General features: G+C 36.5%; 1 protein-coding gene across 4 annotated transcripts in view; it reads left to right on the top strand.

Moving 5' to 3' along the window:
- Positions 1 to 817: 817 nt before the first annotated feature.
- The window catches only part of LOC131051143 (nifU-like protein 4, mitochondrial), a 135,939-nt gene continuing 124,514 nt past the window's right edge, over positions 818 to 12,242 (top strand). The window contains exon 1 of one of the 4 annotated variants that reach the window (XM_057985526.1): positions 818 to 1,144. In XM_057985526.1, the coding sequence (XP_057841509.1) occupies positions 961 to 1,144 (184 nt within the window). In that variant the 5' untranslated portion in view covers positions 818 to 960. Of the gene's footprint in view, positions 1,157 to 12,242 lie in introns of all 4 variants that reach the window. The other 3 variants (XM_057985525.2, XM_057985523.2, XM_057985524.2) reach the window with 3 other exon arrangements.

Genomic DNA, 12,242 nt, shown 5'->3' on the forward strand with positions numbered 1-12,242 from the left:
CGACTGGGAGATTAAACAGTCTAACCCATACCGAAGTTTCATAGACTGCGAGTTTAAGCGGGTTAAAATTTCGTGTCCAAGGCTGAATGTAGAGTGGTAAATTATCGAAAAACCAAATTTTTGAACTTAAGATTTGATCCCTTGTTCCTTTCTTTGTGAAGATAGCCACAAAGAAACCTTTCGACAAAAATTTCACCACAACTTGACTGCCTCAATTTTCTTTTATCCAAGGGTCAATGATTCGCCTAGACATCTTCAAGCCAATGAATCTGGCAATAACTGCGAGATCTTCCCACATATATTTGTCATCAACAACTTCCTCTGTTAAATCAACCTCTACCAGCCTCGACGTGTTGCTTCCTTTTGTGGGATTCTGAATTGGGACATCATCCTTCTTCTATGAGATTTCATTGTTATTACAAAATGTGTGCGTTGGTCCCTGGTCGTTCCAGTCGACTTCCAATATTCGCCACTTTGTCTGCCTATCCGCTGGCTGTTCCTTTCCTTTCCCATCGACTATACCTCGTATTTGGTCATTAGCCTGTTGCTGGAGATTGCCCTCCACCGAGTGACCTTCGGATACTTCCTTCTGCGCATCGCATTCTGCCTTCTGCTTTTCGCACTCGACCTGCCAAGCCTCGCTCGCCATTTTTCACATTATATATTTGTCAGAATTGTTAATCCTTAGATTTTTATTATTATAAAACATAAGTATTTTCCATTTAAAAGAACAAAATATAAGCATTTTCAATTTAAAAGAACAAGAAAAGATGCTGGCAATATTTTTCTATGAAGACTTGCCTATTTTTGTGGGCTAACCTTTATTGTCAAACCTTTGTAAGTAAGGCGGCATATTTTGGAAGGGAAGGATTCTCGGAAACCCGTTAGTGTGGAGATCTCAGTTTTAAGAGATCATTGTTTTAAGCGCTTCTGGATAGATAAACAGAAACTGCAATTGCCATGTCAGGGTTTCTTGGTATATTTTCTCGCAATCTTTCAAGAATAAAAAGAACTGGGAGCATTGGCAGTCGATTTTATGTAGGCCGCCGTCAATTTTTCGTAGCTTCGAGTTCTCCTTCGATCAATGGCATGTTTGGTTCAGTAATTTCATCAGGACCCGCTTCTCACGCACATCTATGGAACAGTACGATATTCAGTAAGCCTTCTTTTCATGTCTTTTTTGTCACCTTGATTTCATTCTCCAAATTTCTTGCAGAGCACGTTTCTCATTATACGAAGTTTCCTCCTCCAGAGGTTTTTATTTCCGTTTTAAAACATTAAAACCAAAATCAAATTCCCATAACATTGTAACCTATCTAGTTCACACTCTGGTCATAGATTGTGGATTATAAATTTTTTTAGTTTAGAAGGATAGAAAACATTCTGGGAAGAGTTGGGCAAGTTTAATGTTGCCCAACTCCTTGCAAAGCTCAAATTCTCTATTCTGAATACTTTAAGAAAAATGCTTTTGTGGAATTTGGTTTTCCCATAGCGGAGATAGTCTCCATTGTAGATTTTCTTAGGGCAGATGTAAAAACCCACCCAGACATCGATAAGGAGTTTTATGGTCATGTAGAATAAATTGCTAGAACAGCCATCGGTAAGAACATGCACCAAGATTGTGACAGCAAAAAATATGGCAAAGGTCCGAAAGATACAAACATTGGGAGAAAATGTAATTTTGGGAATTGACAAAAAAATTGCTAATTTATAATTTGAAAAAAAAATTGTTATAGTTTTGGAAAAATCTTTTCGTTTTTTATTTTCCCTCTTTTATTTTCGAAAGAAATGAAAACTTTTTCGAGTTCTGTCGAATGGTTGTGTGGATTTTTCTCAGATCTTCTGAGAATCCTGGCTATTTAAAAGAATCTTCAAATTCTAGATAAGAAACGTAGGAGATGGAAGCCATGGCCTCAGTTAATCCTCATTGTCACTTAATCGAAATGAATTCATACTGTCACTACAAAAACAAAGTAAAACTTGTTGTTTACCACACAAAATAAGGATTTTAAACACAATGTACAAGGTGCACAAATAAAGGATACACAGAAGTTGCAATTATTCTTTGAGTTATCTAGAACTTCTATGACATTATTGGATTAGCCCATTACAACTTAAACTAATAACAGTCACTAGTTTGTACAAGTAGAAGTATTTTCATTACTTCAGGTTGCACGAGGTGCAGAAGTAGAGGATACGCAAAAGTTTCCCAAGGCATTATTTCACTCTTTGTAACTGAGAACTAAAAACAATCACCATTTGTTCAATCTGAATTATTTTTATTTCAGTTTTGTTTACTTCAAGGACAAGATGGATGAGGTAAGGATATATAGAAGTTTCAATCTTTTTTGGAATTATCTAAGATTCCTAATTTCCTAAGACATCATTTGGTTAGTCCATTGCAACTAAAAACAAAAAAACAAAAAATCTCTAGTTGCAAAACACAAGATTTCTCTTTTCTTTTTGTTAATTCAGGGTGCACAAGGCGCAAAAGTGGAGAATACTCAGAAGTTGCATCCTTCTTTGAGTTGTATCTAATATTCTTAAGACATTTATTTGATTAGCTTGTTGCAACTAAAAATAAAAAACAATTACTGGATATACAAACACAATGACTTCCTTTTGTTTAATTTTATCAGATTTCCACAATCCATAAACTATGCCATTTAGCTGCTTGTAGATTTGATTGTGTGAATTTTTTTGCATCAACTTTTCGGATCACACTCCATGATCCATCATCAGGATGATAAAGATTGCTAGGAGATGTATAATTGTAAGCTGCAGACTTAGCTAGACTCAAGGTGATTTAAAGAATGGGAGGAGAGAGGGGAAGAAGCATGTGGGACAAGGAGAAGGATGAGACATCAAAAAATAACAATGGCTTAGAAAAATGGAGGGACAAATTGAAAAATATAAAAGTAATTGGAATCAATGCAATTGTATAATCTTATTATATGTGACCAAATTATATACAGTTGCTATAAAGACATGGTATGATAAGAGATAATGAAGAGCTAAACTATTGGATAAAAACATAATATAAAGAGATATGAAGAAGAAAGTCAATTGAATAAAACATAGATAATTAAATATAAAATGAATGCCATATAGTAAAACAAAAGATGAGAATTGCAATGATATAAATAGTTGAATTGTTTAATCCTTTTATTTGTTTTTTTAGGTGATGTGGGTCACAAAAGTGAAGGAAACACAAAACTTGCAATCCTTGTTCGGTTATCTACGACTACTAGGACATAAAACAATTAGCCCGTTGCTACTTAAAATTAAAAACAATCACTAGTCCTACCAACTTAAGGGTTTTTCTTCTATTTTCCTTACTTCAGATTGTTGAAAATATTAGCTAAGTTCGGATTATGAAAAATCAAACTTGCATGTATTATTGGGCTAGACTCAAATATGGCGTGTGAAAGGCAATTCATATGTAATAGGGCTGGGCCCTAAAATGTAACGTGCTAAAGAGATTGGACTGGACCAATGTCCAACGTGGTAAATGTTAATTAATAATAATTAATATTTAATGCAAGCCGACCTAAGGTAATCCACCGCCAAAGAAGGGTATATATACATATCAATTTCAAGATGAACATATACAATCATCACACTTGCATACAGCGATCTGCTCTTCCATTTTATGCGATTTATCTCTGCTATCCTTAGCGATTCTGATTGGTCTGCATTTTGGCGAACTCCAAGGGCTTACCAAGCTGTCAAAGTTCTGATTCAGTCTGCAACATCTATCATTATGGCAACTTGCTGTTAGAACAGCAATCAGAGATAGGTCACTTACATTGTAATTGCCTACCATTAATATAATACATCTTAAAGTTTGAGGCTGGGTTTTTTTTCACCTCCAGGAGGGAGGTTTTCCCAGGGTATTGGTGTCTTGTGTTTATTGCTGTTACTGTTCTTATTTACTGTGTTTTATTACTGTCATTACTCATACATAATCTGATTATTGATCAAATTAACACCTAATTGCCTTAATTAACACAGATTGCATGAGCATACACAAAAATTGCAATCTCATTTGGCATATGTAATATTTAAAATTTATGGGAATTAAAAAAAACTAATTCATGAATGATTGCCATTTAGTTTGAATTTTGAAGTAGAAACTTGAAAATAGGAAGATGAATGATCAATGGATATTGGGAACACACATTGAAGAGTTGTTGTTGGTTTTCTTCATCTTCCTCTCTTTTGGTGATTGCAAAAGACTATGGGCTAGGATTTTTGTCATGCCGCTGTGATGTTAGACAAAATCTCAGCATTATTGAAGACAAAATCTCAGCATTATTGAATCTAGCTCACTGCCTCATCTCTGGTAGAAGAGATATCAAGAGTAGCGATTCTACAAAGAGATTGATAACTTGATGGGGATCAGTTAAGGAATGTTGCTAGGCAGCAATTCCATAAAACATGCAAAGAGAACCAATCAAAATTCATTACAGCGATTACGAAAGGCAGCTATTAATAATGAAGGGATGTATCCCTTGTAAAGATTATGATATTAATGAAAAGGTGTCTTTCCCCCACAATTGAAGATATTAAAGAGGAGATCAATTCATTTGAGAAGGCTTAAAAATTACAATCAACTCACAATCCATTCAGCATATCAATTTAGATAATTGATTTAGAACAGCAAATCGGAAATACAATGAGCAATAAGTATAATCAATTCAAGCAGAAATCCTTTATAAAGCTTTCTAGTATTATTTAAAGATTGAATTGCTAATCCATCAAGAAATATTAATCAGCAAAAGTCTAGCAAATATGCTCGTTATCAATTTTGAATTCTATGTAGTATTTGCAAATTGGATGGAGTTCGGGTTCATAGGGTGGGCTAAGGGTTGGAAGGACAGGGTCTTCTCATGCTCTTGACAATCTAGGGTTGGGGTCCTTGGTATTGTCACTGTTGAATTAGGGATGGGGTCCTTTAATTCAACAATTTTGCGAAGTATTTTTGGAAAATTCACAATTTGATCAACTTTGGGTATTGTGCTATGATTTATTGACCTGAATATTACTATAAATTCCTAATCTTTGGTAAAGCTATTATCATATTTTTGAGTAAGTATTAGTGTTTTAAAGCAAAAATAAGGAATATCCCAAAAGGGAACATTACAATTGGTATCAAAGCTTTGATCTTGCCATCTTGAGGATCAAAAAAACAAGCATATGCAATTAAGCCAAAGAGCCTTGGAAAGGGACAATAGAAAACTAGAAGCAAGTCAAGGTAATCAAATGGGTTATCTGGAGGGAAATCTAGTAAATGAATTGAAAAATTATATGGAGAGACAAAGAACAAACAACACAATTGCTTCTCTAAGCGATTCAAAACATGAATTATACAATTAGTGCTATTAGGCCTAACCAAATTAATGGAAGGGACTTTAATCCAAACCATTCCGAGAATAACAATTGGATTTCACCTAGTGACAAAGCCCACATTCTTACCAAGAGAGGAGCAATCACCAAAAGATGAAGAACCTATGGTAACAAATGACATTGATGAATGTGTGGAAGCATATTCAAGAATTGATCCTAACCTTAGAAAGCATATTGCATTTAAAGAATATTATAATGCAAGGTCGAGAAATACCTCAAGAGGAGAAGGAAGGCAGCCCAACAAAGATTTACAACAAAAAGTAAGATGACTTTTCCCACTTTTGATGGTTTGGGGAAGTTCATTGCTTGAGCATGCGTTCTAAAACTACGTACCTATCTTTCTATGTGTACCATGATGGAAGACAAAGCTATTAAATTTGCCATTCTTCACTTTAGAGAGAATAGCATATGAATGGTAGCATCATGGATTAATCACACAACGACATCATCTCATTGTAACATACAACAACTTTACACAAAGAGTTGTAGAAAGGTTTGATAGGAAGAACCCGAAGATGCATTTTAAGGAGTTAACACACCTAAGAAAACAAGGTTTCATGGAAGAATATGTTACAGAATTCCAAAGGATCTCTGTCATGATGCCAAATATTACCAAAAGTGGACTTAAGTTTTTATTTATTGAAGGACTCTTCGAATCACTTAGAGGATTGGTTCAAGCTTTTGAGCCATTATCATTACAAGATGCTATTCAAAAGGCCTTAAATTTTGAAGACTCAACATCTAAAAACAAGACCCATCACAAGGGTCACACAAGCAGCCCTTTGCCTAGGATAATTGGAAACCAAAAGCATTGCCTCCTCAATCCAACAAGGAGGAAGAATTTTTGAAAGAGATTTGAAAGAAGAATTTATGTTTCCATTATACAGAACCATGGAAGTTGGGTCATCAATGCTTCAAGAAGAGACAAATTTGTTGCGTAGAAGCAATAAGGGATGATGAATTTGAGGAGAGATAATTTGAACTCGAAAGGAAGAAGAGTCAAGATGAAACAAGATGATGAAAAATTTGCAAGTGGTATAGTGGTCACACTCTTAGGGGCACCCATGAATCACCCATTTAGAATTCGTAGTGTTTTACAAGGAGAAAAGGTTATTGTCTTAATGGATAGTGGGGCTACACATAACTTCATTGATGTAGGTCTAGTAATGAGGATGGAGTTAAAAGCTGAAAATTTTGAAGGTTTCAAGGTAGTCATAGTGGGTGGCTTCACTACTCCTTGCAAACAACAAATCCAACAACTAAAAATTACATTGGGTATACACCAAATAAGTGAAGATTTCTATGTAGTAAACATGGGAGATACATACGCGGTTTTGGGCATTCAACGGTTACACTCCTTAAGAAGATATTATCAAGATTTTTAAAAGATGGAACAATGTTTCCAACACAATGGCCAAGAAGTAATTCTACAAGGTCTATTAGATGGCTCACCGAGGGTGGTGCCATCAAAAAGGATGGAAAGAGCTTTTAGGCATGGGTAAGTATGGTGGGTGACACAATGCATGATCCTTGATAGATCTTTGTCAAAGGAGGAAAGACTATACATGTTGATATTCAATCTATCTTAGACAAGCATAAGGGAGTTTTTAGCAATATTCCACCTGGACTACCTTCTAAGAGGGGTTTTGAACATACCATTGAACTAGAAGAAGGGATAAAACCTGTCATTACCACATCTTATTGACACCCAAAAAGATACAAGGAAGAAATTGAGAAACAATTAAGGAGTTAGATGAGATAGGGCATATACAATCTATCTCTAGCCCTTCTGCTTTTTCCATAGTGTTGGTTAAAAAAAGGATGGCACTATGAGAATGGGTATTGACTATAGGGCTCCTAAAAGAACTATCAAGAACCGATGCCCCATCCATAGGGTTGAACTAATAGATGAACTTCATGGTGCAATATACTTTTCTAAGATTGATTTCCGTTTCAGGTATCATCAAATAAGAATGAAGAGAGAGGATGTTTGTAAAACAACCTTTAGGTGTCATTTTTGCCATTTTGGCCATTTTGAATTTCTACTCATACCATGTGGACTAACTAATGCCCTAGCCACATTTCAATTTTGCATGAACCACATATTCAACAAACAATTAAGGAAATTTATTTTGGTGTTCTTTGACAATATATTGATTTACAATACTTGGGAGGATCACTTGAGCATGTTGATGAAGTCTTGGGAATATTTGAGCAACAATCGCTATTTGCTGAAGCGTCCAAACGTGAATTTGGGATGGATGAAATTTCTTATATATGACACAAGACAAATGCCTAAGGAGTTAATGTGGATGGAGAAAAGATCAAGGTAATAGCAGATTGGCCTCAACGAAAGACTGACTCATTTAAGGGAATTTTTAGGACTCTGCAATTATTATAAAAGATTTGTCAAAGGATTTTCAAAGTTAACTAATCCATTAATAGATTTGACTAAGAAAGGTGCTTTTTCATGGAGTGAGGAGGCCCAAAAGCTTTTGACAAACTCAAAGAAATTAAATGAGTTTTTGTCTAGTGTTAGCCATTTTAGACTTCTCTTTTTCATTTGAGTTAGAATGTGATGCTTGAGGAGAAGGTATTGGAGTTGTACTAATGCAAAATAGACACCCAATAGCTTTTGAGAGTCACAAGCTTAAGGAGACAAGAAGGCATTTTTTAGTCAATGACAAAGAAATATTGGCTATTAGTAATGTTCTATCCAAGTTTAGACAATTCCTAGTTTACCAACCATAACAGTTTAAGATTATTTTTTAACCTAAAAGAACTAATTGATAAACAACAAAAGTGGGTCAGCAAGTTGCAAACCTATGAATTTGATATTGAGTACACAAGTGGAAAGAATAATGCTGTGGTTGATGCTTTATCATGAAGACATCACCTATATTCTATGATGGACATCTTTGCGAACAATACTGGCTGAATATGCCAAGGATGCATTGGTGAATGGCATATTAGAAGGAAAACTACAAGATGACAAATACAAGGTAGTGAGGAGCTCATTCTTTGCAAAGATAGAATATATCTCATCCCAAGATGGAAAATGATGGCCTTCACTCAATCAGTCGCATCACCTATAGCCTACTTGGAGGTGAGTGGACACAAGTCGATAGTTTCCATATCATACTCATCGGGTGTAATTTCTCCTTCATATTTCTCAACTCTAGGAGTGGCTATTTGCAATTTTCTTGATCCTGAGTCATCTTTGATCACCTTTGATATCTTTGTGGCTTTCCTCTTCTCAGTAACTTCTTGAGTTCGGCTTAGAAGACTCGCTATGTCTTATGTTTGTTCTTCTTCTTTGGCCATTATCACTTGTTGAGCTAATCTTTCCTTTAACCACTCCGGAATAGAAGATCTCCCTTCTTGAATTTGTGCTCCTTCGATCATTTGCTCATCTCTAGGTGGTGAAGTAGTTTCATCATTATCCTCTCCACCTTCTTCAATCTCCTGAATGAGGTGTGTGAAATCTTCTTGCTCTTGAGATGCCTTCCCTTTGTCTTTAGCATTGTGAACTGTAGACTCAGCTGATTCATTAGCTCCTTGACTCAACTCTTTTTCTATCCTTAGTTCTTCTGGTCTGGAAGGAGGATGATTCGCACTTGATTTATGCTTCTTCTTTGCGGGTTCTTTGTCACCATGATCTTCCTTCCTTTTTGATCCTCTTGAATGAGATGGTTGTGGTGCGCCGCCACTTGCACTAGCTTCATCTTCATCTCTATTTTCTTCTAAGTGGAACGTTGGTGTTACATTTTGCTCCTTCAATTTTTGGTGCTGCACATCTACCCATATGCGAGATTGGTTTCATTAAACTCCTTCAAATCGTCAATCTCCAAATCTGCCCATTTGAATTTGACTTCTTTGTCTTCTTTGACGTAAGCTCCTTGAAGATATCTACCACTATCTTGAACTTGATCGGCTACATGAAACAACTTGCCTTCTCTGATGAAATTGAGTGGTAGCCTAGAATACATCTTCCTTTTTACCTCTATATCATTTTGAATATTCATCCAGTAATCTTCAATATACCATCGATGCCTGTTGTTTCTTCCCAATACATCTTTCACCTTGCCGTATGGATCAAAGCACTCTCTCATTGTGAATGGCTTGAGTGAGTGAAGTGCTAATTCTCGCTCGACATCTTCGGCTGCATGAATGGATGGGCATGACTCAATGGAATCTCCAAGTGTGATGGGAAAAGAAACACCAGCTCCATGTCTATGTCTATATGCTTTAATATATGCCAATAACTGTCTCACCACCTCAAGTAGCACAACTCTGTTAGTTGGGTACTGCGGCCATGCACCATGTTGTTCTACCAACGCCTGCTCTTCTGGAGAGAGTCTTTGTTGTGATCCACCTCGAAACTGCCTTGTGATATGCACAGTGAATGCATCATTCACCCTCCTGTAGTGTTGTTTCGGTGGATGTTTGAGTTGCGGATAACAATCATACACCTTGATCTCTCTAGGTCTCCTTCCATTTACGCCTGTATACATGAGTCTTGGATATTCAAAATTTCTCGCAATGGAGTATATGACGTAAGAGCTCATATAGAACGTCCTGGTGCGTATTAGCCTCCTTAATTGCTTATCAATGCTGTTACTAATAAGTCTTGCCCAATTGATTGCCTTCTTGTCACGGGTGACAGTTTCAATGTAGTAGAACATCCATTCCTCAAAGTATGAAGCCTCAGGTGCACCAACCAATCGATGGAGCAAGGTGATGAAATCTCTATATTCATCATGGAAGTCGATCCTGTGCAGTCTATCTGGCCATCTGCTTCTTCCTCCTCTACTCTTCTTCAACCAAAACTTGTCAATGATCTTCGCGCAAGCATCAGGATTGTCATCATATGCTGATTTAGCTCCTTCCAAGGTTATGTAGATCTTTTCCTTGGGCTCAGGTAGATGAAACGTCTCGCTGATTGCTATCTCTGAGAGATATATTCTCCTTGATTCTGAGTCATAGTGTTGAGCACACTCCATGATGAGCTCATAGCATTGTACCACGGGAGGAAAGCCGGCTGCGTTTATGAGTCCACTTCCGATCATCTTCTTAGCTGTTGGTGTAGGTTCGTTGATGTATGATGGGTGGCGAAACTTCTTGGTGTTGAACTTGCCAAGATGAGTGTCTCCAACTTTGCTCGAATTCGATGTGATTTGGCTCTCCAATGCACTCCCCTTCATATCTTCCTTGATGAGCGCTTGGCGGGAGAGAGTCTTGTTTTGTTTGGGAACTGCCATCTTTCACCTATAAGAGATGTTCAAGTTAGATTAATGGTGAAAGGTAGGTAAAATTCAAATTCAAATCAATCTTCTTGATGAATATGATCTTAATAGCTGAAAAAGATTGATTTGGTGGTTAATGTAGATCTGATTCAATGAAATTTAGTCACAATTTAACCATAATCAGACCTAAGATGACTCTTCTATCAAGCAAGATGCTATACTTCACCTCAGATTTTACTGATTTCACCTTACTTGAAGACTAAATGATGATAAAAATCTGCAAGAGCTGGGTAAAGATGAACAAATTCGCCCTTCAAAGGATATACTTGCTGATCTTTTGTGTGAATTCGCCTTAATGAAGACATTGCTGCTGATCCTTTTGGAGTAAATTCGCCTTCTTGCTGGTAAATTCGGCAAGCTCACTTATGAAATTCGCTGACTGCTAATGAAATCTGCTAGCTGCTGATGAAATTCGCTCAAGAAAGAAGAGACAGTTTGTTTGATTTGATGTTGAAATGATTGTTTCAATCCTTCCTTTATAGGCGATCTAGGTAAATGGTTGTGTCTTTTACCCTAAGGCCGACTTGCTATGAAATAAAATTAAATCAAAAACTTCCCTTGGCCGACTTGTCTCTAGATCAATTTTGAATTTGTTTTGGGTGCTCAAATCTTGCATTAATTGATTTTGAAAACATGAACTTCGCTCCATTTTATTAATTCATGAACTTTGCTCCTATCTCTCAACTCCCGAAGTATGAACTTCACTTCACTTCTTCAATTCATGAAGTATGTTCGTCTCTTTAATCATTCAATTCATGAAATATGAACTTCGCTCCAAAGGCTTAAGTCATGAAGATGTTGAATCTCACTCGTATCCATCAACTTGTGAAGTTAGCTTGAGAAGTGCAACTCATGAAGCAATGATTTCGCTCCAAAACCTTTGAACCTGAAGTTCGCTCCAATTCTACAATTCATGAAGTTGTAAAATCGCTCCAAATCTATAGTTCATGAAGTAAAAAACTTTGCTCCTCTTGGTGGAATCATGAAGTTCATTTGGCATTGTGTTTACTCAAGGCAATCATCCTTCTTCTCTTACTCAACTTCGCTTATGCTTGTGCTTGTTTATTGATGAAATTCGCTCCAAAAGGTAAAATCATGAAGCTTGCTCCTAAAAGCCAAGTCATGAAGTTCAAACTTCGCTCCACTCTTGCAACTACCGAAGTTATTAACTTCGCTCCAAAATGATGATTCATGAAGTTTTCAACTTTTAATTCATTTCACTCTTAAAAATCGCTCCATTTTGCAAGATCATGAACTTCACTCCTTAACCCAAACTCATGAAGTGGCAAACTTTGCTCCAAATCTTAAACTCATGAAGTAACAAACTTCGCTCCAAAACTCAATCTCATGAAGTAGCAAACTTCGCTCCAAAACTAAAACTCATGAAGTAGCAAACTTCACTCCTCTTGGTCTAGTCATGAAGTTTGGATTTCGCTCCATTCTAGCAATTTGTGAAGTAGAGGACTTTGCTCCAATTTGCTCAAACATGAAGTTGACATTTTCTTGTAGGCTTCAAACATGAAATTC

The sequence above is a fragment of the Cryptomeria japonica genome, chromosome 5 (assembly GCF_030272615.1).
Source record: "Cryptomeria japonica chromosome 5, Sugi_1.0, whole genome shotgun sequence".
Classification (NCBI taxonomy): Eukaryota; Viridiplantae; Streptophyta; class Pinopsida; order Cupressales; family Cupressaceae; genus Cryptomeria; species Cryptomeria japonica.